This window comes from Cyrtonyx montezumae, unplaced genomic scaffold, assembly GCF_038088225.1.
Source record: "Cyrtonyx montezumae isolate F1298 unplaced genomic scaffold, pur_monq_1.0 scaffold_10, whole genome shotgun sequence".
Classification (NCBI taxonomy): domain Eukaryota; kingdom Metazoa; phylum Chordata; class Aves; order Galliformes; family Odontophoridae; genus Cyrtonyx; species Cyrtonyx montezumae.
The window spans coordinates 1,695,319-1,720,969 of record NW_027071826.1 but is presented as its reverse complement, the minus strand read 5'-3'; the positions used below and the strand labels follow the sequence as shown (position 1 = coordinate 1,720,969).

At 40.7% G+C, this 25,651-nt stretch overlaps 1 protein-coding gene across 3 annotated transcripts; it reads right to left on the bottom strand.

Annotated features, from left to right (window-relative positions):
- Positions 1 to 683: 683 nt before the first annotated feature.
- On the bottom strand, positions 684 to 25,561 carry EXOC5 (exocyst complex component 5). 3 transcript variants are annotated; one of them, XM_065747798.1, is made up of 19 exons: positions 25,486 to 25,561; positions 22,369 to 22,460; positions 18,830 to 18,977; positions 18,251 to 18,445; positions 14,203 to 14,267; positions 13,668 to 13,696; positions 13,389 to 13,498; positions 12,860 to 12,904; positions 12,618 to 12,758; positions 11,733 to 11,815; positions 11,078 to 11,287; positions 10,773 to 10,808; positions 9,743 to 9,890; positions 7,501 to 7,609; positions 7,104 to 7,224; positions 6,289 to 6,375; positions 4,708 to 4,816; positions 3,512 to 3,727; positions 684 to 2,202 (listed from the first exon to the last, which is right to left on the bottom strand). In XM_065747798.1, exons 1-19 carry the CDS (start codon positions 25,510 to 25,512, stop codon positions 2,014 to 2,016), a joined length of 2,160 nt encoding a protein of 719 aa, XP_065603870.1. In that variant the 5' UTR covers positions 25,513 to 25,561; the 3' UTR covers positions 684 to 2,013. The 3 variants fall into 3 exon arrangements, with proteins under 3 accessions (XP_065603870.1, XP_065603878.1, XP_065603886.1); XM_065747806.1 differs by lacking the exon at positions 10,773 to 10,808; XM_065747814.1 differs by lacking the exons at positions 10,773 to 10,808; positions 11,078 to 11,287.
- Between the last annotated feature and the right edge of the window lie 90 nt (positions 25,562 to 25,651).

Genomic DNA, 25,651 nt, shown 5'->3' with positions numbered 1-25,651 from the left:
CTGCCTCCTTTAACAGGCACAATGGAAATATTGCACTGAGCACATTCATGGGAAACACAGCTAATAAAGCAAGAAATATGGTAAATACATTTCATACAACCTTAAAATAATTCCAAACAACAATACAACAAATTCTGAAGCACTTCTGTGATCTTTAATCTTAAAATGATGTTCACTGTTCCAAAGTTTGGTTTTTTTTTAATTACAAATTGACACTTCTTGTAGAAAGATTTCGTATTGGTTAATAAAACCACAGCCTTAAAATTGTTGGCTTTCAATTACAGAGGTAACAGAGAGGTATCATCTGAATTCACATCAGAGCTTTTGGAAAAAAATAAAAAAAAACAAATGGCAGCAGTACAAGCATGGGCCTCCTCCAGCATCCAAAGCTCTTTGTGGCTTTGCCATGGCCAAGGAATAGAGCTCTGCAGCTCAACAAAGCAGCCCATCTCCCAGAGCACTTGGAGAAAGTCTGGCACCCACTCCCTTGTTTACTGATAGAATGCTCTGCTAAATGGAAAACGGAGCAGAAGAACCTTACCTAACCAAGACAAGTTCCACACGTGTCTGTCAGTACTGACTACACCTGGGAAGTCATTAAGAAAAATTATTCACCGACCCATGAAGTAAATCTATAGCATTGCTGCTCTAAAGATGGGAGAGAAACGTTTCCATAACATACACTGAGCCCACAGGAGAAACAAAAGTGTCACAGATGATCAGTTCAGGGATGATGCAAGTCAGACTGAGGACAGCCCACAGCAGTTGCAACCTCTTTTCCACGAGTTTGTTCTGAACAAAGGTCTATTTGCAACAGTTTTCAACTGCTTGTGGAAAGCTACCCTAGGTGTTTTGAACCACCATTGCTTCAATTCTCTGTTTGCACACGATGGGTCCATCTCAGAAGCACCTTGAATAAATACCACAGTAAGAACTGATGCAGAAGTAGTCTGTCTCCAACATTACAATTACAAGCAGTGGAAGAGAAGCTCTTGCACACTTCAACATTTCATATTGCTCAGGCACCAAGGATCAATTATCATCAGCACAGTACATTTCGCCTTTAGGTTTTTGCTAGAGCTGCTGTCCATTCCTCCCATGGATAAATGAACAATGGGGCTACATTTTTATCTGTTCACTTGTTATAATCTGAATTTATTTAGATACAAAACGTGAGACAGGAAAAAGTTGTATTAATCCAACCACAGGCACCTTCGCCTTGTAGTAAGAAAGCCTAGACAAGGCAGCTGCACTTTAGGAGCATCCATCAAACTCAGTGTGCCAACGTCAGAGAGAAACAAGAATGTCAGGTCACACAATGCCAGTATTTTTCAGGGGGGCCTTGACTGTTAGGTGCAAAAAACCCAAAACCAAAGAACCAAAAAAAGAAAATCCTTCCACCGCATTAGTTCTGTTTACAATGCCACACAATGAATAAATTACATCTTGGTGGGATGCTGCTCCTTTTACTGCTACATCTCAGAGAAACTCCCAACTAATTAATTAGAGCAAGAAATTACACTGAGCAGGATAACGTTTCAAATGAAAGAAATGACTTAGAAACACCAATCAAAGATAATTTGATTACGATTAGCTGTGCTGAAGTCTAAGTCATTAAAACCAATGAAGAATGTTGTTACACTGGTCTATTCTATGTAATCCATTACCTACGCTATGCTCTGTAGTTCAGCTCTAACAAATGGTATCTGATGATTCAGTACTGAAGACTAAGATACTTTCCATGTACCACTTGCTTTCCCACACTAACATGGCCAATGGAAAAAAAAATCAGCGAGTAGTTTTGCAAAAATTCATCACTGGGAGAACTTTAGCTTACTTATCATCTGGATTTTCACTTGCTTGCATCCTACATGGTCACATCTAAATATGGCTGTTTTATTCTGAACAGTCATTGTTCCACAAAAGTTACAACTGTGGTTTAGTAAGAAAACATTCCCTGTGCTTTCTAACTGAGGCCTGCCCATAGGTCAGAGCACACGTCCTCCTGTGCTCTCAGCTGAAGTGACGAGCAAGACGTGCAGACCTATAATCAACACGCAGCTGAACAAAGGAGTGAAGGATGTTCTTGTCCAGATTAGCAAGTTGTTCTCCTGAGCAAACTTGCTTTAAATTATCCGGGGCTACAACCAGGAGATTGCAAAGTGCATGCAAAGTATCAAAGAGCTGCAACACCAGCGCAATCTGTGGTTAAGAAAAAAAAGAGAGAGAGAGAGAGAGGGATTAAGGGTAAGAAGTGCTCTAGGTCTTAAAGCACAACAGCCACCAAGATCCTCAGAATCCTTCTTCCCTATAGAAAATGGATGGACCCATTTCAGTCATCCTCTATTTAGCCATATGCACATATACAAGATACAGAACCACAGAACTGCAGGGGTTGGAAGGGACCTCTAAAGAGCATCGAGTCCAACCCCCCTGGACTGATGCTTTCCAGAGTTCATGGTTTTGATTTTTGTTGGGTAGCTTCTGTGGTTTACTTTTTAGATCCACTCAATCCTAACATTTATCCCTTTTAAAACTGAACAGGCCATTGAGAAATGTCATTGGTGGAGCTAAGGCATTTATAACCCAGATCCTGTTTCCTCAGCCCCACAGTATTTTTGATGGGGTTGGGAAGGAAGCACTGTATTTAGAGTAATTATGGCCTCTGTGTAGAAAACATCTTACAGGTGACACTGTAAAGACTTTAATGTCATGGAATACAGCAAATCCACTGTAAAACTGCATGGGTAGTTGCTGTTAATTAGAATAGCATCTAAATAAACATGGAACGAAAACAGAAAAAAAAACAATTACAAAATAATTTCTCAATGAATGCACACCTCATGTTAAATTCAAATCTATACTGCAATCAAAAAATGTATCAAGCTGCCCACAAAGACACAAACTGAAGGCTAGAAAGATGCTTCAGATTTGTTTCCTCAAGTAAAAGCCCTAAGACAACACTGAGAAAACTAAGGAAAGGATGGTTTTTAAGTTTTAAGACTATTCCAGGAAAAATACATTGATACCAACACATGTAAAAAATAAAAAAAATCTCTTCCACATTTCAGAAAACTTGATCTCTAAGTGCAATTGAAAGAGGCTTTGAAAAACAGGTTTTATCTCCTTGTCTTGACTTTCTCAAAATTCTGGCAATAGTCATCAGGAAAGAAAACCAAAGCACTTAAAGCAAGAGAACTACAGCTCTTGGCCAGAAACAAAATTATAGTTTTCATTTCAATACAAAATTGTATCTAGAATATTATATTCTAGAATATATCTAGAGTAGTATAATAAACACTAAATACTTCCTCAACATATATACATAGCCTGATCTTTGCGACATTAGATAAAGAGCTACCAGTATGGGTAACAAAACACAGAACATCAGCACATGAAATGCCTCAAACTGAAAGACTGTTTCTGTGAAAACTTCTTAGAAGAAACAGCAAAATGAGATATTATCTAACCATGAACATGGCTGCACGTCACCAACATGCACATAACTTACCTTGAAGTCTTTGGCACACTTTCTATATTCAGCCACATCACAAATTGCTAACATGCCACCCATGCAACTGTAGGAATACTGCTGCAGGTGTTCGTAGATGAGTCGATGGAAACGAACTCCAAGCTCCATCAGAACTGTGTCCACGTTCTTACCATCCATAGACTTCCTGATCTTTTCCACCTGCTTTCTAACATAGCTGCAGACTTTAACACAAGCCTTGGGGAAATAAATGAGTAAAAATCAAGAAACCTGTTTTCATAAAGTGCCTTCTAGATCATAAGCTGTACAGTAATTACTAAGTTCTTTAAAATTCCTACAGTGAGACGTCATCTGTTACCTTCCAATTAATAATTAATATTCCAACAGGCTTTCATTTGCCACAGAGGCATAAATGTACATAAAAAGATGGATGAAAGACAACATTCCAACACATTACACTTTGTCTGTTCCGTTTAGTTTGCACTTTTAATTTAAGCAGCAATTAACCAAGGGGAGACAGATCAAGATGATTTAAATCTTGTCAGCAGTAGTTGTAAACCCAAATTAACAGCCATCTTTTCCCACACAGTATCAGCCTCTAGAACCTACTTCTCTACTCTTCCCATTTTCACCCAGCTTCACATATTCAAATATACTCTTCCCATTAATGACAGTTGCTCTCTACTACTCTCTACACTGTTACCTAACATCACCCTAATGCAACACAGCCCTAAAGTTGAAATACTATTCTCCAAGGTGCTGAAATACAACAGCTTCAGTGGCAGAGAACATTCTGAAGCAAAAAAATGGTCTTGTCATACCCATCACGCTGCTTTCTTGTGTTTCTGACACCCTAAGGGGAAAAAAGCACCCAGCATCTAGATAGTATCTGTTAACAAATTTTCTGAAACTGATAGCTCCAAGCCAATTACCAATTAAAAACTTGGTTTTAAATCTGGGCCTCTTGGGATGGAAAAGAATGTGACAGCTTGTACAGCACCTACTGACTTGTGTCTGACACTAGATACAAAATCCTACTGACCCCTCCAGCTTGGAAAAGGAGTCCTCAGTGGAGTTTGCAGTTGCTAAGTGAAACTGCTAAGTAAATTAACTAAATGTACGTTGTCAAATGTGTATTTGTTAAACACTGTCTTGTGTTTGATATCACTCAAGTGCATTTCAAGCCATAGTGATGAGCTAGAACTTAGTTTACTTACGTTAGTGTATTGAATCAAAACATTGTTCTCATCTTCTGGTTTAAAATCTGTCTTTTTCTGCTCTGCAGCCAAGATGTGCTTCATCTGTCCAATCATACAATTCAATGTCCTTTAAAGTTACAAAGAACATTTAGGGGTTTGAAGGGAACATTCTCATTTCCTTGATTTTAATATTCACATATAATAAAGTGGTACTGTATAAAAGTATGCAGCATAAAACAATAAGGAAAAAAACCCTCTCACTTTATATTTATGGAATATATGCTAAAAGCAAACATAAGAAACAAGGGATTGTAGTTACAATGCAATTCTCTAAGGAAGACAAGCCTGATTTTAAGAAAGTCATTAAGAAAAAGAGAATTAGGAAAAAAAAAAAAACAACAAAAAATCCCCACTTCTTTTGCTCCAAGCTTGGTGCACAGCACATAGCATGCTGGCCAGTTGCTTTTAAGGGCATACATTAACTGGGAAGTTAACCAAGCTCTTCATCTAAAACTAACCTCTCCTTTACATGTAAAAGTGCCTATGCTTTATTAGGAGTCCATCCACAAACCTTTGAGCACACTGTTTCCCAACGGGGACTCATTCTCCTATGTTTTACAACCACTTTTAAGAGATTATTTACTTGACACAAGCAGTTTCAAGCTATTCTAATGCAGACAACTGACCCATGGCTGTGAAGAGCTAAGCTTATGGTCGCTATGGTTGAAGTATTCCAAGCCCTGCATTTAAGCTTTTATAGTCAACCTCCAGTAGGAACAGCTAAAATCTCAGTTGGTACACACACATTCCACCCCACCACTCTTTTTGCACCTGCACAAAATGCCATTAAGCAACAATTTCTAGAGCTCTGTGGAAATATATCCAATCTCTTCCTTGTATCCTGTAGGACACAAATGCAATGTGTACTTTTCCTACACAGTGCTGTTCTCAACCCTCTCCAGTGTGGAGTGATTCTTATAAAGACTTCAATGAGTTCCAGCAGTAGCTTCCATATCCCACAGGAAGGTTTGTTTCCATTACTGCATGATTTTCATCTACAAACATTACAGCTATGCCAATTTTGTTCTCAGAAGAAATGGAAAAAAGAAATGAATAAGTCATAGTCTCAAAACAAGTTAATGTCAGAACCAAAATTATTCCAGGTTATTCTATAACTAGGTGTAATCCACAGCACAGATTCACACAAGTCATCTAACCAAACTTAAAGTCAAACTTTCTGCCTCACAAAAATTTTGCAAGTCTTTAGCCTATTTCAATCATCATGGAAAAAACAACAACAACAAAAAGGTAATATGAGACAATGAGGGAAAACTGAATTGCTGCACTCCTAACATAACAAAATTATTTATCAATGTCTTTCTAGATTATGTAGGGTCAGAAATCTGTCACATAAATACGACCCTCTAACCAAACAAAAGCTAAAGTTTCCTGCACAGAATGCCATTAAAAAAAACCAAAACAAAAAAAACCCACAACTTTGTATTAAGAAATATTTAATCCTGAGAAGGGAACCGAATAATACATCACAAAGGAGACTTAAAAGTACTGGTGGTTAATAAAGGTTAAATCTCTACTTGCCGATCAATGCCCATATCCAGCTTTACTTCCATTTGTTCTATGATATCCTTTTTCTTCTGAAGGCATTCAGATAATTTAGGAGATGAACTGCAACAGCAGAAAGTGTTACGTGGGAGAGGGTTAGAATACCAAAACAAATCTGTTTGCTGGGACTGTTACTTACACTAGGATTGTGTGAAGATTTCCACAGAAAAGGACTAGTTTAGGTGGAGTTAGCTGGCTTCAGATCAACTCAACAGCCATGTGACCCTGACCACAATTTGTGGGGTGCTGATGGACAGTATTGTAGTACACTTCAGGGTGCCTAGACCTACACAGTGCTTCTCTGCTGCTGTCAGCTTCTGCCACACTAGCAAACAAACCCAGCTTTCCATGCACACTAATTCACAACACATCAGTGTGTTCTACCTTGAGCACATCCAACCAGCAGCTCCTACCTACTTCACATTTTGCACCATGGCATGGCCAGCTTCCTCCCCTGCGGAGACTCCAGCAATCTCTGCAGCCCTGCTATCACCAGCTCAGCCCAAGATGCAGCCATAAAACCACATCAGCCCAGTGCAATGTAGCAGTAAGCTTTTTGCAAAGCTACTCATCTCTCATTCCTATGCTCTCCCTCCCCTCTTAGTTATCTACGTGCAACTTTCCTTCCTCCTCCTCCCATGACAGTATTTTATCTTCCTGGAACACCAAGCTGAACCATCCCATGAATAAACCCTTCTTAACAGAGATGAAGAATGAAAAAATAAACAAAACCCGCTTTGTTCACCAAAAATCACCATTCACAATGAAAATGCTAATCAAAATAAAGGTACCTGATTAATGGCATCAGGTGATCATTGAACTGTTTGTCAAACAAATGGAAAATAGTATTGGCCTGGTGGACAACATCCAAGAAATAAAGATTTGCGTTCTTTGAATCAGAAGAGGGAATGCCTAAAGGAAAAAAGGTTTCATTAATGCTGTAATGACATACAGTTCTTCAATTACAGGTTGGTATTTTAAATATGCAGATTTTCCCACAAATGCTAAAATCACATTCTTAGAGTTGGAAAGATTTACCGTGGTGCCATAGATAGAATACTTCCCATAGGTTTCACTTAACCAATACATTTTGAACAAGACCAATCAATAAGGCACAGCAAAGATCTGTAAAGATGGTCTGCACAAAAAGGCCAATGAGATGAAGTGTTCAAAAAATATTATACTCACCAGCAAGGCCTGTTTCTAATGCATAATCAATGTGTTCAGTACATAAGAACTCCACAAGCATAGAAAAAATTCTGAAAGCGTTCTTCGGTAAGTCAGATGGATCAGAGAGCTTAAAAGAGGAAGAAGAACTTTTATTCTAAAGGTCAGTTTTACATATATTTGAAAGTTTACCCAATATTGAGTAGAGGGATAAGCTTTAAGCGTAACGAGTATCTCAGAAAACCTGGAATTCTATTTTAAATTAAAAGCTTTCACACAACTATTCAAGAACAGACATCAGTATCAACAAACTCTTTGGTACTAACAGGTAAAATGAAGACAATATGCTGCAGGATGCTTTGGAAAGCAAAAATATAAGCAGTTTCTAATAGTAGCAGTGATCACAAATGAAGGAGGATATTAATTCTGTTGTAAAAACACCAACATCCAGATGCAATTTCTGTAATCACCTCAACCACTTGGTGCTGAAATGAGGTGCCTGGTAAAGGTGACTCTATACACACCCTGCCTTTTCTCACTGAGTTTTTGCCACTGGCCACAGCCCAGAGGCTGCACACTGGGTCTGATGCTCCTTCTGCTTCAGTCAGTGCAGCTGTTTTATCACTGTCTCAGTACCTCAGAAAAAATAATACGGCCTGAACCTGTGACATTTATCACAGTTCAGCTGGAGTCAACAGAGCACGAAAATTTGTATTAAGTGAAGTAATGCCCACGTGTACACACAGCATCTCTGCTTTCACCAACTGTAAGCAACACAGGATTTGGGGCAGCAACTTGTCCACAAATCCAGTTTTTAAAGAAAAACATGACAGGGCTTTTGCATGCAAAAAAAATAGGGCTTTGGTTCTCAAGGAATTAAGCAGAAACTTTCTGGAGCTTAGAGTAAGATTGCTATCACAGTTCAACTCCATTTACACAGAAACACTCAGATTTCCACAGGATGCCTAAAAAATATAGAAACAAAACCCAGCTCTGGTAGAGACATTTCCAAGCACAGGAATGTTTCATTATATGGTTAAGTAGGAAACATAAACCTCTTTCTCCTAAATCAGTCACAGCTGCAACTCAGTGTACCAGCATGCATCTGTCATACAGTGTAAGTATTCCAGTTAGCTAGCCAATACTTAGCTTCTCCTTTGCATAATGAACTGCTCTGATCACAAACACAAACTTAGCAGCATATACGATGACACAGAAGTCTGTATGTGCCTGTAATTCTAAAAGACTCCCTATTTCCCAAGATCCATCTTGCACTCAACTGGATTTCCCCACTGCAACATATACAAGTGGTTTCAGATCAGTAACACCTGACCTTAACGGGGGGGGAAAAACTAAAGCATGCACAGTGAGAAGTTTGCATTACTATTTTAACAAGTTCCGTGCAATGAACACACTGAGAAAAAGCAGATGATGTACCCGTATTGCATTCACTGACTTCCACCAGTAAGAACGTGATCATCCCTATGTGTGTAAGTAATACCGTGCTGTAGCTTTACTTCGTTACAAGATCAACCCCCTACTCAGGATTTTGAATATTACAGCTTCTAAATAACATGCTAGAACCTCTTCTACATTATGCTAATTCAGAATGTTAGAGGCAGCAAAATATTGTTAAGAATAACTGTATTTAGCTAACAGATATTCTCTAGAAATTTGCTGAAGCCTCCAATTAAATTTCATGGGTTTTCACTTATGCTTGAGTACCAAACAGTTCCCAACAGTAAGTTACAAGCAGTAAAACAGCTGATTTAGATAGAAGGAAAGCTTTTTGGGTAAGACAAACTTTTAAAGAACAATACAGAGTCATCAAGGGAAATACTAAAGATGATTCCACTCAGTTCTTTATTGGTGATATTCTATGATGACTGAGGAAATGGCACTTGACTCAAGAGAATAACTCTGTAGCCATAAAACAGGGAAAAAGCAGTAAATTCTTTTCAGTTCTTGGGTCTAGTTTATTAAAAGAGAAAAACAAGCACCAAAGGAAACCACCAATGTAGATAAGTAGGTTTAGCCCCACCTACTCCTTCCAAAAACAGAAGTCATTAGAAAGACCAAATAAAACTAAATCCACATTTATAAAGAAACCCCCAAATCCCTACAGTGACCCTGACTCAGAGAAAAACAGAAGATTTTTTTAATACACTCAAGTTCTTCCCTTCCTCCTATCAAAATGAACCTCAAGATACTATTCTACACACAAAATTGTCTCTCTAATGGAGATAGCAAGAAGCAAACTTACTCTGTGACATCTCTCAAAAGCTTGTTTGGTTTCTTGCAAAAGGTTAACCACCACTTCTTGTGAGAGAAAAGTTTCTCCATGTGTGTCAATACTCGGCCCCAATGGCAAGTTTGTACGCTGCCTTATTCTTTCCTTGAGGTCTTGAATACTACAAGAAAGAGACAGCAAAGATTTTGCTGGATGGAAATCCTGAAGCTCACATTCAACAATACTTCACAGTATTTCAGTTGTTAACTTACAAAAACAGAACCCAAGACACAGTTTAGGATAAGCAAGCATTAAGACAGTCTTACAAGCTTAAAAAGAATTGCTAGTAAATGCAAAACCACCTCTGATCCCACAGTCAGCTGCGTCCTACCATGGCACACTCATACCATGGGGACAGCTATTCCTCCACTGGGGAATAAAAATAATTTCAAATTAATCCTCTGGGGCGTGTGCTCTGTGGATGAAGTTTAACCTCCATACATTGTCACATTTTACTTTCAAAACACTGAGGTCTTCCTCTCTCATCCACACCCATAAGTCCTTTTATCCTCATCCCTTCCTGTGCAGTCATGACTTAGTCAAGCATGCTCCAACACATTTCCATGCATTCTACGATAAGGCAACCCATAGAGATAGTCATAACAACCAATTTAATTTTCCCCAAGAAAGTTATAAATTTTTATCATTGTTTTCATTCATTTCATGATTCTGCTATTGTTGTTGTCCTCTCCAAATCACTTTTCATGCCTGACCCATGAACTCTGACAGGTGTTAATAGTCTCATCACCTCTTCCTCTCACAAGTTCTCCTTCTTCCTTTCCCACGTCTCCCTACTCCTTTATACTTTCTCTACCCTGAGGATAATGAAGTCTTGTTTTACCTTTCTCTAAGTCCATTGCATCTTCTGGGCTCACTAAGAGCTTTTTCACTGACATTGCTATGGTCTTTTCCCCTTCCTAGGTCTTGGGAGGGGACCACAAGACCTGGGCAGGTGAAAAAAAATGTATGCTTTTAGATACACACATATACATGCGTTAGGTACCTTAATTTTGCTTCAGTCCTTTTGTGGATCTGGATCCTAAGTTGAAACATAAGTTTAACTGGTATTTTTCATTTTCCATGAGTATATAAATACCATGCATCACCCTTCACATGTTTCAAGAGCAGTAAGCATTTTAGAGAACGTTAACAGAAAACAAAAGCAAATTATAAAAAGCCATGAGTCGCTTTAGAAGTCTGCACTTTTGCAGTCGATATCTGTACATCTAAGCATGGCAAATATAATGTTTCTACCCTTACCACCTCCCTTCCACTTCAGAAGTAGGAAACTTCACAGAGGAAACTTACCCTCCGGTGCCAATAGACCTCTTCTGGTGGTTTTTGGAATCATAATAGCGTTGCAGAATCATTGCACTCCTACTTTTCAAATAACCAATTTCCACCTCAATGTAATTCTCCAAGTAGGAAATGAAAATGGATTTGATAAGCTTAGACAAGAAAGTCTGCTTATCAGTACCCAAGTTAAATTCCATCAATTTGCTTGAAAGATTAGTAGTTCTTTATGCAAAAGAAACAAAGAAGGGGAGAGGAGGAAAAGGTTGCATTTGTATGAATTACAGCATTACATGCTTGTAAAGTACATAGTATAACAGAATCCAGATCATGATTAGAACTTCTAGCAGCAGCTTTATACTTAAGTAAAGAACTCTGCATAATTCATGTTTGATTACATACAGCACAACTGGCATCAAAAAGTGGAATGGCAGTTTAAAAAAAGAAATCACACTCCAAGATCACTATGCTGAATACCTCCCATTAAAATAATAACAGCTATTTAAAGTTTCTTTAGAAATCTAATCATTGGAAAGGTTAACGGACATTAACTTTTTTCCATTTTTATGATAAGTTTACTTTTTGTCCTATCTTCCTACACCTTGATGGGAAATCATTTGATCCCAAGAGGATATCTACAACAATTATTTCATCATCTACATGTATATACCTTGTATACAGATCGTACAGATTTTTAAGATACTGTTCTGCATCCGATTTCCTGTGTTCTTCCAGCTGGTCTTTTACATAACCCTGTAAAATTTAGGTATATCTGTTAGAAGAATAGGTATCAAACCTCAGGTCATCCTCACTATATTTTAAGTTATATACACTTTACTTCAATGCACACACCTTAAGTAATTCATATATTCTTTGGGTTAAGTCCCTGATACAACAGACCTTAAGTCAAAGACAGATAAATACATTGTTTTAAAGAAAGTGATTTAATAATACAGAATAGCAGCAAATAAAGCAAACAGAAAAGACAGACTGCTTTGAACACATGCTTGACCAAACACAAGATCCCAACTCTTTAAGAATCAAAAGCACAACACACCTAAGGGCATGCCTGCATGTGAGAGTAAGAAAAAAGAGTTATCTATATATTTGCTTACTATAATTCATACACAACCTTAGAGCCTTCTTGTAATTGACTCTGTGGCCAAAAATAGTGATTACCATAAAAAACTAAGTCAAAACTAATGGAGAAATTTGGGGATGAATACAAACTCAATCTCTACTCTATACTATCAACAATAAGGAGAATAACGCCGACCAGAAAATTGCTTTTAGCAACGAACAGGCACGTTGACTTCACATACTCAAGGGAGTATATTTTCAGGATAGGTAACAGTGTTTTCAAGTGCTGTTTCCAAATGTTCATACAAATATACCAACCTCACACATGAAACCAAATTTCAAATACTATGTGTGACTCTACATGTTTGTACAAGACTATGAATATATAACTGTAATCATAAGAGCAATTGTTGCTACTAGCACATGTGGATGAAAAGCTTCCTCGGTAACTTTAACAAACCAATATTTGAAATACCTGAAGTTTAACTTCAAAGATGTTTTGGATGAGTTTGGCTAGCACAGTCTCTGGATTGCTGAAGACTTCTCCAACTTGCTTATTCACTCGCTGGCAGAGAATGGCTGCATCTTCAAACACATCATTCCTCAGGAACGCGCCCTGGGGTTGAGGAAATGAATTTCACAACATATTTACAACTACGTATAGGTCTAAGGAAATCAACACCCAAGGAGGTGCATGTAAAACATAAAATGCATTACCTCTTGACACTGTTTTATGTACACATCAACACAATGGGAATAGCCCTGTGGAAGGAGAATAAAAACAACCCTCAGCATTAAAGCAGGCTGTGTTCTTCACGTAGAATGAAATTAAGGAAATCAAACTCCTACAAAGAAGTCGTGGCAAGAAATATTCATCCCAAGTACAGATTTTTTCAAATTGATTTTTGCCACAAAACTAGCAGAACTTCATTTATCACAACTCTCCCAGATAGACACCACAGGTTTTAACTCTTCTCAAGAATGAATGACAACTCACACACATCCAAGAAAAATTCCCTCAGAATGGTCTCAATTTACACTGCCTCTGATTCCCCATCATTTGCCTCCTTTATTCTCCTGCATTTTATTTCAGATGGAACAACTCTGTATTTTCAAAAGGTATACAAGTTATCTGATATGGCTGTCTGCCTGTGCAACTATTTTTACTTAAAAGACGAGCTGGTGGATTGTCTTGATTTGGGGTTTTATTTTTTTTTAATTAAAAACCCTAACCCTAAATTTTTACCTTAAAATGAAGCAAGACAGCTGCTACCTCTCTCATTCTGGATATTTCACCTCTCCGCTGTGCACTGGTAAACTCTTGAATTAGCTGGCACTCTAAATCATGGTATTTACCTGTCAGGGAATGGAGGAAAGAAGGTTAAAAAAAATTAAATAATAATCCATGAAGCTATGTAATACAAGCACTGGAAAAAATGGTAATACTGACAGTACTGCATGTTTCTTTAATCAGCTTTTATGATGCATATATGGGAATATGGATTGAACTGGGTAGATAACTTACTTGCTATCTTTGATTTTACTTCAGAAAACCTGTTAACATCAAAAAATAGCATGATTAATTTCAAATCCTCATCACAAGAGAAATCAGACATCCGAGAGTGTCTGTTACTCATGATCTATTTAAAAAGGAATATATGTAACACAAAGACGACAGAAAAGTTACATACTTCATATCCATGAGAACCTACAAGCATCTAATCCAAATCTAGCATTAAGTCAGCACACCAAAATTATCCCATTAAAAGTCTGTTAAGCAGTTTAGGATGTGTATGTAACGATGATCCTGCAACACGAGTACAGGAACACAAATTCATGAACAGAGAAATAAGCATACTATCTCAAAGCTGCAGGAATCAATGAGTGAAATAAAGCCCCTTCCCTTCCCATCCCATCCCACTCATTCCCTGTAGAAGGATCCTACTCCTATTTTCCTTCCCCCCCCAAAAAAAAAGGAAGCATTAGAAAATTACAGCTATGTGAAGTTATTGTGGATTTCCTGTTTTGTTTTTTGATGAGCTGTTCAGGTAGGATTTTACCTGTCAAAAGGCAGTTCCTGCGCGATCAAATGCAGCTTCTGAATAATATCAGCTGCCTCTTTAATCTGTTATGAGTAAAAACATGACAGCCAATAATTACAGAAGGTCTGAACGTGGGCTATTCCTTTCTTTCATCTCTGCTTTCAGCTTTCATATCAAAGTCCCCACTCCTTTAGTTGGTATACCTGTGTAGGACATCGCTTCCTTACAGTATGCACTTTTACAATACTCAAGATATTTAATAATACACAAAAGGCCAAAACACAATAAATATTCTGCTATACATTCATGCAGGGCACACCTCTACAGGTCCTTAAGCTCATCATCTCACCAGGCCAACATGGCTTGCAGAGCACAGTTCCTGATCTAATCACCACTGAGTAATGTGGCTAAAGCAATTGTGGCTCAGGTTTGCACCCATCCATTTTGGAATAAAACAGACAACTGTAACATACAGATGGCTGAACTGCAACAGGATACTTTGTGATAAAAGTCAGGTATTTGGTAGATGGCGAGGACAGTCCAAAGCATGGCTAGGAGACAGCTGCATATTTGATCTTAAGTGACGGGAAGGCACGTCGAAGGGAGCAAGGAAAACTCACTACTACATCCAGGCAAAGCCTTCATACAGATAGACATATGGAAAGTATAAAGAAAGCATGCAATTTGTCTTGTTTTTCTTGTTAGTCATGCACGTAGAACTGAGAGTGAGAGGAACGGAAGCACCGAGATCCTATTCTGCCACTACTTCTGAGCAGCTCAGGATTAAAACTTCTCAAGAACAGAGCAAGACACACAGGTAGGAAAACAGAGCACAGTCACCACACGAGGCTGGCTGTTCAGCAGAAACAGGGCTCTAATAAGCATAGTCATTCTGCTTATTAAGAGCAGCTTATGTTTGGAACTGTCAGCTTACAATAGCCTCTCAAATCAAAGGCAGCCACGCTCCTCAAATAAATCCAATGAAACAGCAGTTATTTCTATTAGGTATTAAGGTTGCTTTACGCCAACTAACAATTCTGTTCCATACTGATGTCACTAGGATAGTCTATGTATCAGCACTTATTCACCAGCATCGCCCCCCAAAAAACCCCAAAAGAAAGGTAAATAAAGAATAAAAAAAATCAGCAAACAAACACAACATCTTCTGTCTTCTCCTCACACAACAGCTGCTAACTAACTTCTTAAGGTTTTTATTGAATTCACAGCCTTTTCTTAAGCACAAGAGAAGCCAAGACGAATCAATTCTCCACGGTTTCTGCTTAAGCCCATATCTCATTTTTAATTGAATCGGGGTTCTGTAAACCATTAAGTCAAAATAAACATTGATTCTGTAAGGTGCAACTTAAAGGCTACAATGCATCTGAAAAAGTGGCCAAAACAGCAACAGAGAATTTTAACAGCTTGGTATGAACAATCTGAAAGGCGTAACAAATGCAGAAGAGGGTGTAAGACTAACAGTCCCCCACAGCATCCTCATGGAGAAGCTGGCTGCCCACGGTTCGGATGGGGGTACGCTCTGCTGGGTGAAACACTGGCTGGATGGCCAGGCCCTAAGAGTCAAGGTCATTGGAGTTAAATCCAGCTGGTGGCCAGCCAACCTTACTGCTCTCCTCAAACACCTGAAAGGTGACTGCAGTGAGAGCAAAGTTGGTCTCTTCTTTCTGGAGACAGGACAAGGGGAAATGGCCTCAAGTTGCACCAGTGGAGGTTTAAGTTGGGTATCAGGAAAAGCTTCTTTACAGAAAGGGTTGTTAGGCACTGGAATAAGCTCCCAGGGAGGGGGGAGGGGGGTGGGGTCTCCATCCCTGAACGTGTTTCAAAACTGGATGTGGTGCTCAGGGACATGATTTAGCAGTGGGCTGTTAGAGTTAGGGTAGTACAGTTAGGCTGCGGTTGGACTCAATCATCTTGAAGGTCTTTTCCAACCTGAGCAGTCCTATGAAAAACCCCTCACTACACACAATGATGCTGCTGCATGATAAAAAAGGGAGCTGCTACATCATTCTTTAATTTATTTGCTCACTTTGAGACACTTAAGTGCAGAAGAGGGACTGGTTAGCTGTCAGGGCAAGGCAAATGGTGATGACTTGGAGGATGAAGACACACAGCACATAGCTTAGGAAAAGACAGCAAAGAAAAGCCATCACAGAGATAAGCTGGAAATTGCTCGGTACATCAAGGACAAAGTAATGTGGGAAACAACTTCAGTGTAAGGGAAAAAAAATAAAACTAAAAATGGTGAGAACCCAGCAGATTATAAGAACTGACACTGAGAAAAAGACGAATTCCTGCAGAAATAATTGCACAGCAACTCCTTGCCTTCCTTTTTCAGTACACCTTGCCCTTAATGGCTCAGAGAGAAGCCCACACTTCCATGAGGAATAGCACAGAACAAGAAATCACAATGGCAACCTGCATCACCTCAAAAAATACAGTAAAAGTCAGAGGATGATGACAAACTATTAAACGTTTTACCTTTCAGAATATTTATTATCTCATACCTCAGAAATAGTTTTAGTTCAAAGACTTATTAAGATATCACACCACACACCTAGGAAGGCTCCTGTATAAACACTATTTCTACTTGCTATTTAAATGTGTGTCCCCACACACTGCCTGTGCAGACTGACACAAGACTTCTGGCCCTTACTGCATTTCTCTTCTTCCAGATTTGCTCTATGCTTTCAGGGCATACCAAGATTCATTTAACAACCTTCAGGCTTATCATATTTATCTGCCACAGATTTTTCAGAGCCTCCAACAGAAAATATTACAAAAATCAAGATAATTCCTTATGAGACCTTTCAGCAGACAACACAGTTTCCTTTAGCTTATGCCTTGTCATTTACTGTGCTCTCTTAAATGATTTTAAAACATGAAAAAGGCAATCTACAGAAGAACTGTTGTTACGCTGGAAACTCCCTGTTTACCCCAGATGCCAAAAAAGGTTTTTTTGCACTCCCTCTCTGAACAGGGCAAACTATCAACCAGCAGTTATCACACACCCACAAAGCATGATGCAGAAGTCACTATACAGCTGACTTCTTGGGAAATGCAAGTATATGAAATCAATTGTTCTGCACCTCCCTAGCAGACAGCTTCAGCTCAGCATTGAGGGATAGCATAACTTTTTATTAGGCCGTTTATGAGATGCATTTTGAGAAAAGATACTCTGTGCTGAACACACAAAACAAGTTTTTGCTGTTGCTGCAGTATTGCAACTTTTGCCTAGTCATACCACTGCACACACAACCTGCACAGGGCAGGATGGCTGTTCACGACACGCTTGGAGGAATCAAAAATAAATAAATACATAAAAAGCAACACCAAAAACGAAACAAAAGCCCACAAAATTAAAAAACCACAACACTAAAATCAACCACCTTTACTGTTTGCATTTCCCCATGCATTCTGAAAGACACATGCCCTCTTGCTGACAGCTGGACACCATTCCTACAATTTATTTCCATTAGTCAGACCACTCAGATACTATTTGCTTCACAAACACACTTCTGAAGCATGAGAAAAACAAAATGCTTTAAGGATTCTTTGAAGTTTTCCTGCCTAGTTCCTCTAAATTCAGAGGGTGGAGACGTAACCGCAGGACTACACAAAGCCCAAAAGCATGCTGTGACAAAAAGGTATCCAAGGCCAGTGGACTGACCCAACAGAGTGAAGTTTCACAAAGAAGCTGCATTCAGAAGCGTTCTGCATTACAGGGTGGATGTGAGGCAAGGGGTTCAAAGAAAAAGGGCAGACACTGTATGCACTCTAAAGTTGCCCCCGCCAGCATTTCTCAAATCTCTGATAATTTCATAAAGTGAAAAATGCCAACACTGCCACATTCGGCATCACTGAACACAAATGCTTTATCAGCAATCTGCAGCCTAGTGCTGTTAATTTACATTTCAGAACAATGAAACTTTTAACAAGTCAGTCACTCACTGGTTTGAAGTCTGACCATGGTAAGTCATGGTAGCAGCTTGTAATTAGGGCAGTACTGCTTATTGCTTTGAACTGCTTTCATCCCGCTGACAGCTCTTACCTTTTCAGAGTTTGTAAAAACATCAGACTTCAGCTCTCCATCCAGAAACTCATTAAAGTATTTCATCAGCTTCTGAGCCTCCACAGCCCGTTGCCGCGGCGTGTTTACCCCCTCCAGTTGGTCACCAAGGTGACAGACCTTAGTTGCTACATAGCTGATGTGCTCATCTAGTTCTTGGAAATGTTGGAAGGCAACCTGAAAAAATGCACACACGGGCACGGCGCTCACATTTCCATTTCCCGCACTTTTGGAAGCACTTGATTGGCATCAGTCAGAATCCAGGCATCAGCTTTTCCAGCTCAGAGCTGCACGACCACTTGCAACCACTAATTAAGCTCACCCAACTGCTCAAAGCCTAGCATCTTCCTCTAAACCAGTGTGAAGACTGTGCTTTTAGAATAGCTAACACTCATTACTGGAACACGCAGATAAAGCAGCCACTGACAGGGGAAATTGCTTTCCATCATGCTTTCTATTTTTACCTCCAACAGAAGCATCCTGTACCAAGAAACATTGATGGAGCACGCAACGCTTCTAAATCTGCAAAGCTCAGTACCAACCACATGCTTTTGATTTTACCTGGTTGCTCTTCTGCAGCTCTTGTACCTTCTTGGCAAATTCCTTGGCTTCCTTCTGGCATTGCTGTTCCAGTTTCTCCACCTTTCTTTGAATCCTCTCATCCATTACCTGTAATTCTTGGATGTGATTCACAAACTCTTCCAATAATCTGATTTAAAATAAAAGTTGGTAAGGCAGATTTTAGTTTGAAAGATATTGTAGATTTGTAAAGAGCAAATAACAGAAACGAGTGCCCACCTACAATGCTGACATTGTATGACGTGGATGCTATTTTATTTTAACTAGGCAACAAATACAATCATACGCTCTGATAAAGTTGTTCTGGCTATAACCACACTGCTTTTCCCAACATTTCTTCCCCTAACACATACCACTACGTTTTCTTTTCCCTGCCATTAGGGATTTGATTTAGTAGTTGGGTAGGGATAGTGATAGGAGGATGGTTGGACTAGATGACCTTGTAGGTCCCTTCCAACCTTATGAACCCATGAACCTATTTCCCATCACTGTGATTGTAATATTCAGACTCACGTTTTCCTCTCCCCAACCATAGGATCTTTGAATGCGCTCTTAAATTTTCACTTTTCTTTCTCATTTCACTCTCAATGCCTTCCTCTCTCACTCTTGTTTTTGTCCATTCTGTCCCACTTCAGTTGTCTTTTCAGCTCCTGCTTTTCTAAACATGACTCACCGCTGTGCAGGGAATTAGCTATTCCCAGGTCCTCCATATTCATAAAACTCATGCTAATAACTAAAAAAATATACATTTCACACAGAGGCTGGTGATGCACAGGATCAGGTTGCCCAGAGAGGCTGTGGATGCTCCCACCCTGGAGGCATTCAAGGCAAGGCTGGCAACCCTGACTCCTGAGTTACTACACAGGCTAGTAACTCAGCCAACAGAAGGGAGAAGGGGAACGCGTTGTCTTCCCCTCCTCACATGACTCTTTCCCAATAACAACTGATGCAACTCCCTGGGCCAACACGTAGTGCTTTCCCTGAGCAACACATAATGGGTTCTAATGTGATTCTCTCCCTTGCACAGAGGGAGCTGAATTCTCAGTTTTCGTTTCTGCTGCTGAAAGGACTGGTTTTTACCCTGCTGCTTGGTGCCTTTCCGCTCACTCTATTACTCTAAGAAACCAATTAGTAATTCTAATTCTGAAAAACTAATTAGTCTTTCGAGTGGTATCTTTACAAGAGTGCCTAGAAAAAATGACAACTTATTACAGAAACCGTGACTGTGACAAATGCTTATGATTCCCCTCCTCCATTCCCTGCTTGCCAGAACCCCAAAAAGTAAGCATCTTACATTAGATTCCAGAGAAAACTATGAGGGATAGATATAAGTTTAAAAAGGTATTTTAAAAATAAAATTTGTATGATTTGAAGTCATAGAAGGCACACTTTCAAACAAAAGCATAAAGAAGTGCAGTTTCTATTCATTTTAACAAGCCAAGTCTGTGCAGTTTGGGGTAGGTTTGTTTTTGAAACAGGTACTGTGTCAATTCACCACTTAGTCAGCACTAGCATTCAACATGGCATGAGAGGAAAGAATGCTTAAATAGAAGAGGCAGCTGCTTGGCCTCAACATCCTTTCTACAAAAAAAAACCAACCAAAAAACACAAGCATGAGTTTCCAGAAACAGGAAAAAAGGCAAACCCAAAACCATAGAGCCAAAAGGTTTCTGTTTCGTTTGCCTCCCATTCCTTCTGTACTAGAGTATCTCACAAGAAAATCATTTACTGTTGTGGAAGTCCTCCACTTGTCTTGCTATGTGTGAAAGTGCAGCACAGAAGTTAACACGAGCAAAAGCACACAAAGAAAAGAGGTTAATCTGGGGTAGTGTAAGCAGCAATCATGAACTACTGCAAAGAAAGTACCAGGCACAGATGTGGATAAACACCTGGAAAAAGCAATGGTGTGTATTTCCAGGTTTTTTTCCTGCTTATCCTGCATGTAAAGGTCTATATAGGATGCTGACTTCAGATTCAGTGTTAACAGTTCAGCCATCCTCCAAAGAGCCAGGCTGCTCAACAACCAACGTTTTTTGTCCATGTCAATGCAGCTTTTCACATCCATTTGGGGTAATGGCTTGTCTGTAAAGTTAGTAATCCCTAAACTTTACAAGATTTTTATTTTAGGTAGCTACAACCAACCTCAAACAGAAATGAGATTGTGTGGGTGAGAAGTCACTAAGCACGCTGCGAATCCATTTAGCACCATAATCTACATCAACACTGAGGAAGCTAAACTTTCCACTGAGCTCAAAAACACTGCAAGAATTATAACAGGAAGATCAAGCTCATGTCACAAGTAACAATCATTTGAGAAATGAAAATACTTCATCTCTAGAAAAAAATACCAATGCTGGTAAAAAAGCTAAAATGTAGCACCATTTTAAATGGTCACTTTTCAAAAATAAAGATGATAGAACGGGTTGGGGTTGGAAGGGACCTTTAAGACCATCCAGTTCCAACCCACTGCTATAGGCAGGGACTCCTCTCTCTAGACCAGGCTGCTCACAGCCCCATGCAGCCTGGCCTTGAATGCCTCCAGGGAGGTCCAGAGGTGTAAAATACTGAAGCTTAGATGTTAAATGGTGCTGTATAAAATCATGCATCAGGGACATCAATGCACCACCTGGTGTTGGGCCATTAAGCAGAGAACTGTCTTCTTGACTTAGGGTGAAGCTCCTCAACAGAGCCAAGCCAGCTCACCACAAACAAGAGAAGGTTTTGCTCCGTTTCCTCCTTCCCCACTTCCTCTATACCCTGCCCTTGCTCCCTTCCTCCTTACCACTAGCTCACAGACACACAGTATTCCCTTTGCCCAGCTCTCAGGCTTTTCTAGTCCCTCCAAAATGCTAACTCAGCTAGAAAAAAGCTGACTTCTCCATTGGGTTAGCTCCCTGACCTCTTAGTGAGCTGGGTTTTATCCTGAGATCATATGCCTATAGCTGGCTCGAGTTGAGCCATCACAGAGTGCAGGTAAGTACAAAGAAAAGGGGCACAAGTTCACCTCCATTCAGAAGCAGCAAGCTGCTCATTTGTTTCAAACCTCAGCACACACACTCAGCCCAAAACAAGTTATGTCAACATTGCCACGTTCCTGCCTTTCTTCCCATCCTACCAGTTTGTTAGTGTTTTTTTATTTGCAACAGCACTGTAAGTACTGGGTCCTAAAACAGGCCATTTTAAGGAGCTAAACTAGCAAGAAACTCATTAAGTTGACATAATGATCACTGCAGTGAAGTCTAATACTATGCTTTAATCCAGAATCTTCAATGCTTTCGAAAATTCATGTCTGACAAAGAACAACAACATCAGATTTATTCAAACAGCCTAAATTAGAAAGTGACTTTCCCCACTCTTGCTGATTCTGAGTAACATTCACGGTCACAAACTCTATCTGTTCTCCCACACGAAGATCTCACTGGATACACACCAGCACTACATACAGGCTTTTTGTTGTGCATGTCACAAAGCAGGACAATCAGAGATGCAAACGCTGAGGCCATTATGCAATTTTATTTTACCTTTTTGGATCAAAAGCTTCTCCACCTCTGGAACCTCCTCCAGGCGTCCTCCATGCCAGCCGTTCAATGTATTCATCTGCCACAAAAGGCTCCTAGCCACAAAATAAGAGCTCTTTAAAACGTGTCACAATCTTAAGCAGCTGCTTACACATCACGTTGAAAGCATTTCAAAGCTGCACCACGATGGAGGGCAAGCACAGCACTGACAGTGAGCACATCACCTCTGAGGTTGATATATTTCATAAAGATTTCAGAGTGGTGGGTTTGAACACCTAGCCTACCCTCTGCCAGTCTGCAGACAGCTGCCTCCACGTTACCTGCCTTTATTTGCCAGTGAGCTGATGGATTGTCACTGCAAAGTGTCTGTCACATTCTGCAGCTCAACCATGTGAGAATGTGTCACTGTGAGCACAAGTGGCCAAAGCACTGCCCCTTGGCAGAACGCTGCCAGGCTGCTGCTGGCCACTGCGTGACATCCAACTGCAGCTGCAGAAGCAAAGCAGAGAAGGGGGAGAAAAAAAACAAACAACAACAAAACAAAGGAAGCATAAAAACAGGCAACAGATTTTACTCTCCCAAAAAGGAAAATCAGGGCGTGCACAATGCTAAAAACATGAGGTTACACAGGTCTGCCCCAAAATATTTGCAAGATCTTCCACAAACATTCTGCACAATGGTGAAGAAACAATTATTTTTGCTCCCAACATTTTCTGAATGATAAATCTAAGAGCTCAAATTCCAGACGATCAAACACATCAGCTCAAGCGTTCCTTCCACAGCTGAATATTCAAGTGCAATGACACCTAACCCTTAAATAACAGACAATAAATAAACCAACACCACTAAACATTACTTATTCCTTAAGATCTGACATTCATCTAGCAGCACTGCCCTGGAGCTAACGCTGCCATATCTTAGATTGGTAACTGAAGCATTCTCACAGCCCCCAGGACTTCACAAGAAGCTTTTTCTATTACATGCAACAGATCTAAAACTGAAGCACGACCCAACACAGAGCCAGGAGAGCTAAAGCAGCTTCACAGTCACCTCATGGCTCTTCTCAGCACTTCTCTTTTCTGTAAGAACCACAGCCTTTCCTAACATAACCCAGCTGGAGTACCACTCCAGTTGCAAGGACACTGATGCCAACCCTATGGAACAGCCCCATATAAAAGGTGCACTACTTACTGGTGTGTTGGTATATATACACATACACACATAGATAGACTTTTATTCAAATGTCCACGCAATATAATTGCCCCCTTTTAATTATTTCAACCAATTTTACAGTGCTTTTCAGCAAGCTGGATCTCCTAAGGGAATGCACACTGCTTTTAATGCCACCTTGGTAATACGGTCACCTATAAGAATTAGGCTGATAGCTATTTTCATTTTGCTTTCCAATCCTGAAGAAACTGCTGAAAATCAGCTTTGACAAATGTCATTTGCAAGTCCGTGGCCTGTTATCAGATGAGCCCCAACAGTCAATTTTTTTGCAGCTTTGAACTCAGCTTCAGCTCGAGATGAATTGACATGATCCTACCCATTCTGTCAATACTCCTGATTGAATAAGAGACAGGCCTGATGTGGGTGATAACCTGGCCTGAAGGAACAAAACTAAACTGGACCAAGCTAAAATTCAGTTTAGAAATGGTCATTATACTTTGAGTTACACACGGTAGGATGAGTTCCTGTAGAGTCAATTTCAAGCACAGCCCTTTCCACACAATTTCACATATTTCTATTGAAAGTGACTTTCAAACACACTTTCAGGCAAACACTGACATCTAACACTAACCTCAGGATGCAGCAGAGGGTTACTGCCACCACGAGCACATGTTCTCATGCTCTTACCTTCGTGGCAGTCACTTCAATCCAATGTACGAGGCAATATTAATGTCATATATGCCAATGTAACCCCTCCCACCTCTGTAGTGAAAGAGAACTGCGAGCAGGAGAGAATGCAGTGCTGCTTTCCCTGCTGGAAAACAACACTTCAAAAGGATCTCTTTGCAAAGACTTCACCTACTTTGTAATCACACCTCTATTGCTATTGCAAAATGGAACATGATCCCCAAACTGCCAACACACAGCTTTCTTTACATACAGTTCTTCCATACTCAGCATCCCATAAAGAACAGAACCACGTCATCACCATGCTGAGAAACCAAACTTCTCAGGAAGAGTCTATCATGGAGCAGTGGAGAGGGCACTAAGCCTGGCACCTACCTACTCAGATCATGTTATGTTATTCTCTCTATTTCTCAAAGCCAAGCAAGCATAAAGACAAAGAATCACAGAAAGGTTTGGGTTGGAAAGGTCCTTTAAGACCATTCAGTTCCAACCCTGATATAGGAAGGGACACCTCTCTCTAGAGCAGGTTGCTCACAGCCCCATGCAGCCTGGCCTTGAGGGAGGGAGCATCCACATCCTCATTGGGCAGCCTGTTCCAGTGTCTCACCACCCTCACAGTAAAGAATTTCTCCCTGATACTTAGTCTAAATCTACCCTCTTTCAGTTTAAAGCAATTTCTCCTTGTCCTGGCACTACCTGCCCTTATGAAAACCCCCTCTCCAGCTTTCCTGCAGGCCCCTTCAGGTCCTGGAAGGCCGCTATAAGACTCCCCCAGAGCCTTTTCTTCCCCAGGCTGAACAGCCCCAGCTCTCTCAGCCTGTCCTCGCAGGGACATGTACGACATGAGTCATAACATCCATGCATCAGCATAACAAGCGAGCACAACGCCTTCGGACAAGCCACACAGACACGGGACCCTACGGTCAAACAGGAAGGCCTATCCTAAGCGCTGGGGAAAGCACGGACACACCGACACGAGCAGCCTGAAGCGGAGCCAGCTGACAGCGATGCCTCGTCCCCACGCACCAGCCACGGGAACGGGCACACAAGCCACACAAGGACGGCCAGGCTGTACCCCGAACGCCCTGCCCTGCCCACGATACGTGCCTCCTCAACGCCGTACCACACAAAGGCCGCGCTCCCCGCTCCGGACCCGCTCTGCTCAGCGGAGGAAGCACCGCGGCCCACGGCGCAGCGGTACACGAGAACGGGCGGACGCCTTCACCCCCCCACCCCCCCCAACCCCACACACCCCGCACCCACCTCGAACAGCTCGGCCGTGGTGGCCATGACCGCAGTGCTCCTCAGCGGCCCGCCCCGCCGCTGCCGCCCATTGTGTCCCGGCACAGCACCGCCGCGGCGCCGCCTCCGCCCGCCGGAAATGGCCGTGCGCCGGGCGGCAGTGCCGCGCTTAGGGCCGGCCCCTCCC

Excerpts from the sequence above, each read along its gene's own strand:
- EXOC5 (XM_065747798.1), bottom strand. The coding sequence starts at position 25,512 with ATGGCCACCACGGCCGAGCTGTTCGAG. Across the intron at positions 14,268-18,250 it reads TTTTTACAAACTCTGAAAAG|ATTAAAGAGGCAGCTGATAT; the intron begins GTAAGAGCTGTC and ends TACTCATAACAG. Across the intron at positions 13,697-14,202 it reads CAGGAACTGCCTTTTGACAG|GTTTTCTGAAGTAAAATCAA; the intron begins GTAAAATCCTAC and ends TGATGTTAACAG.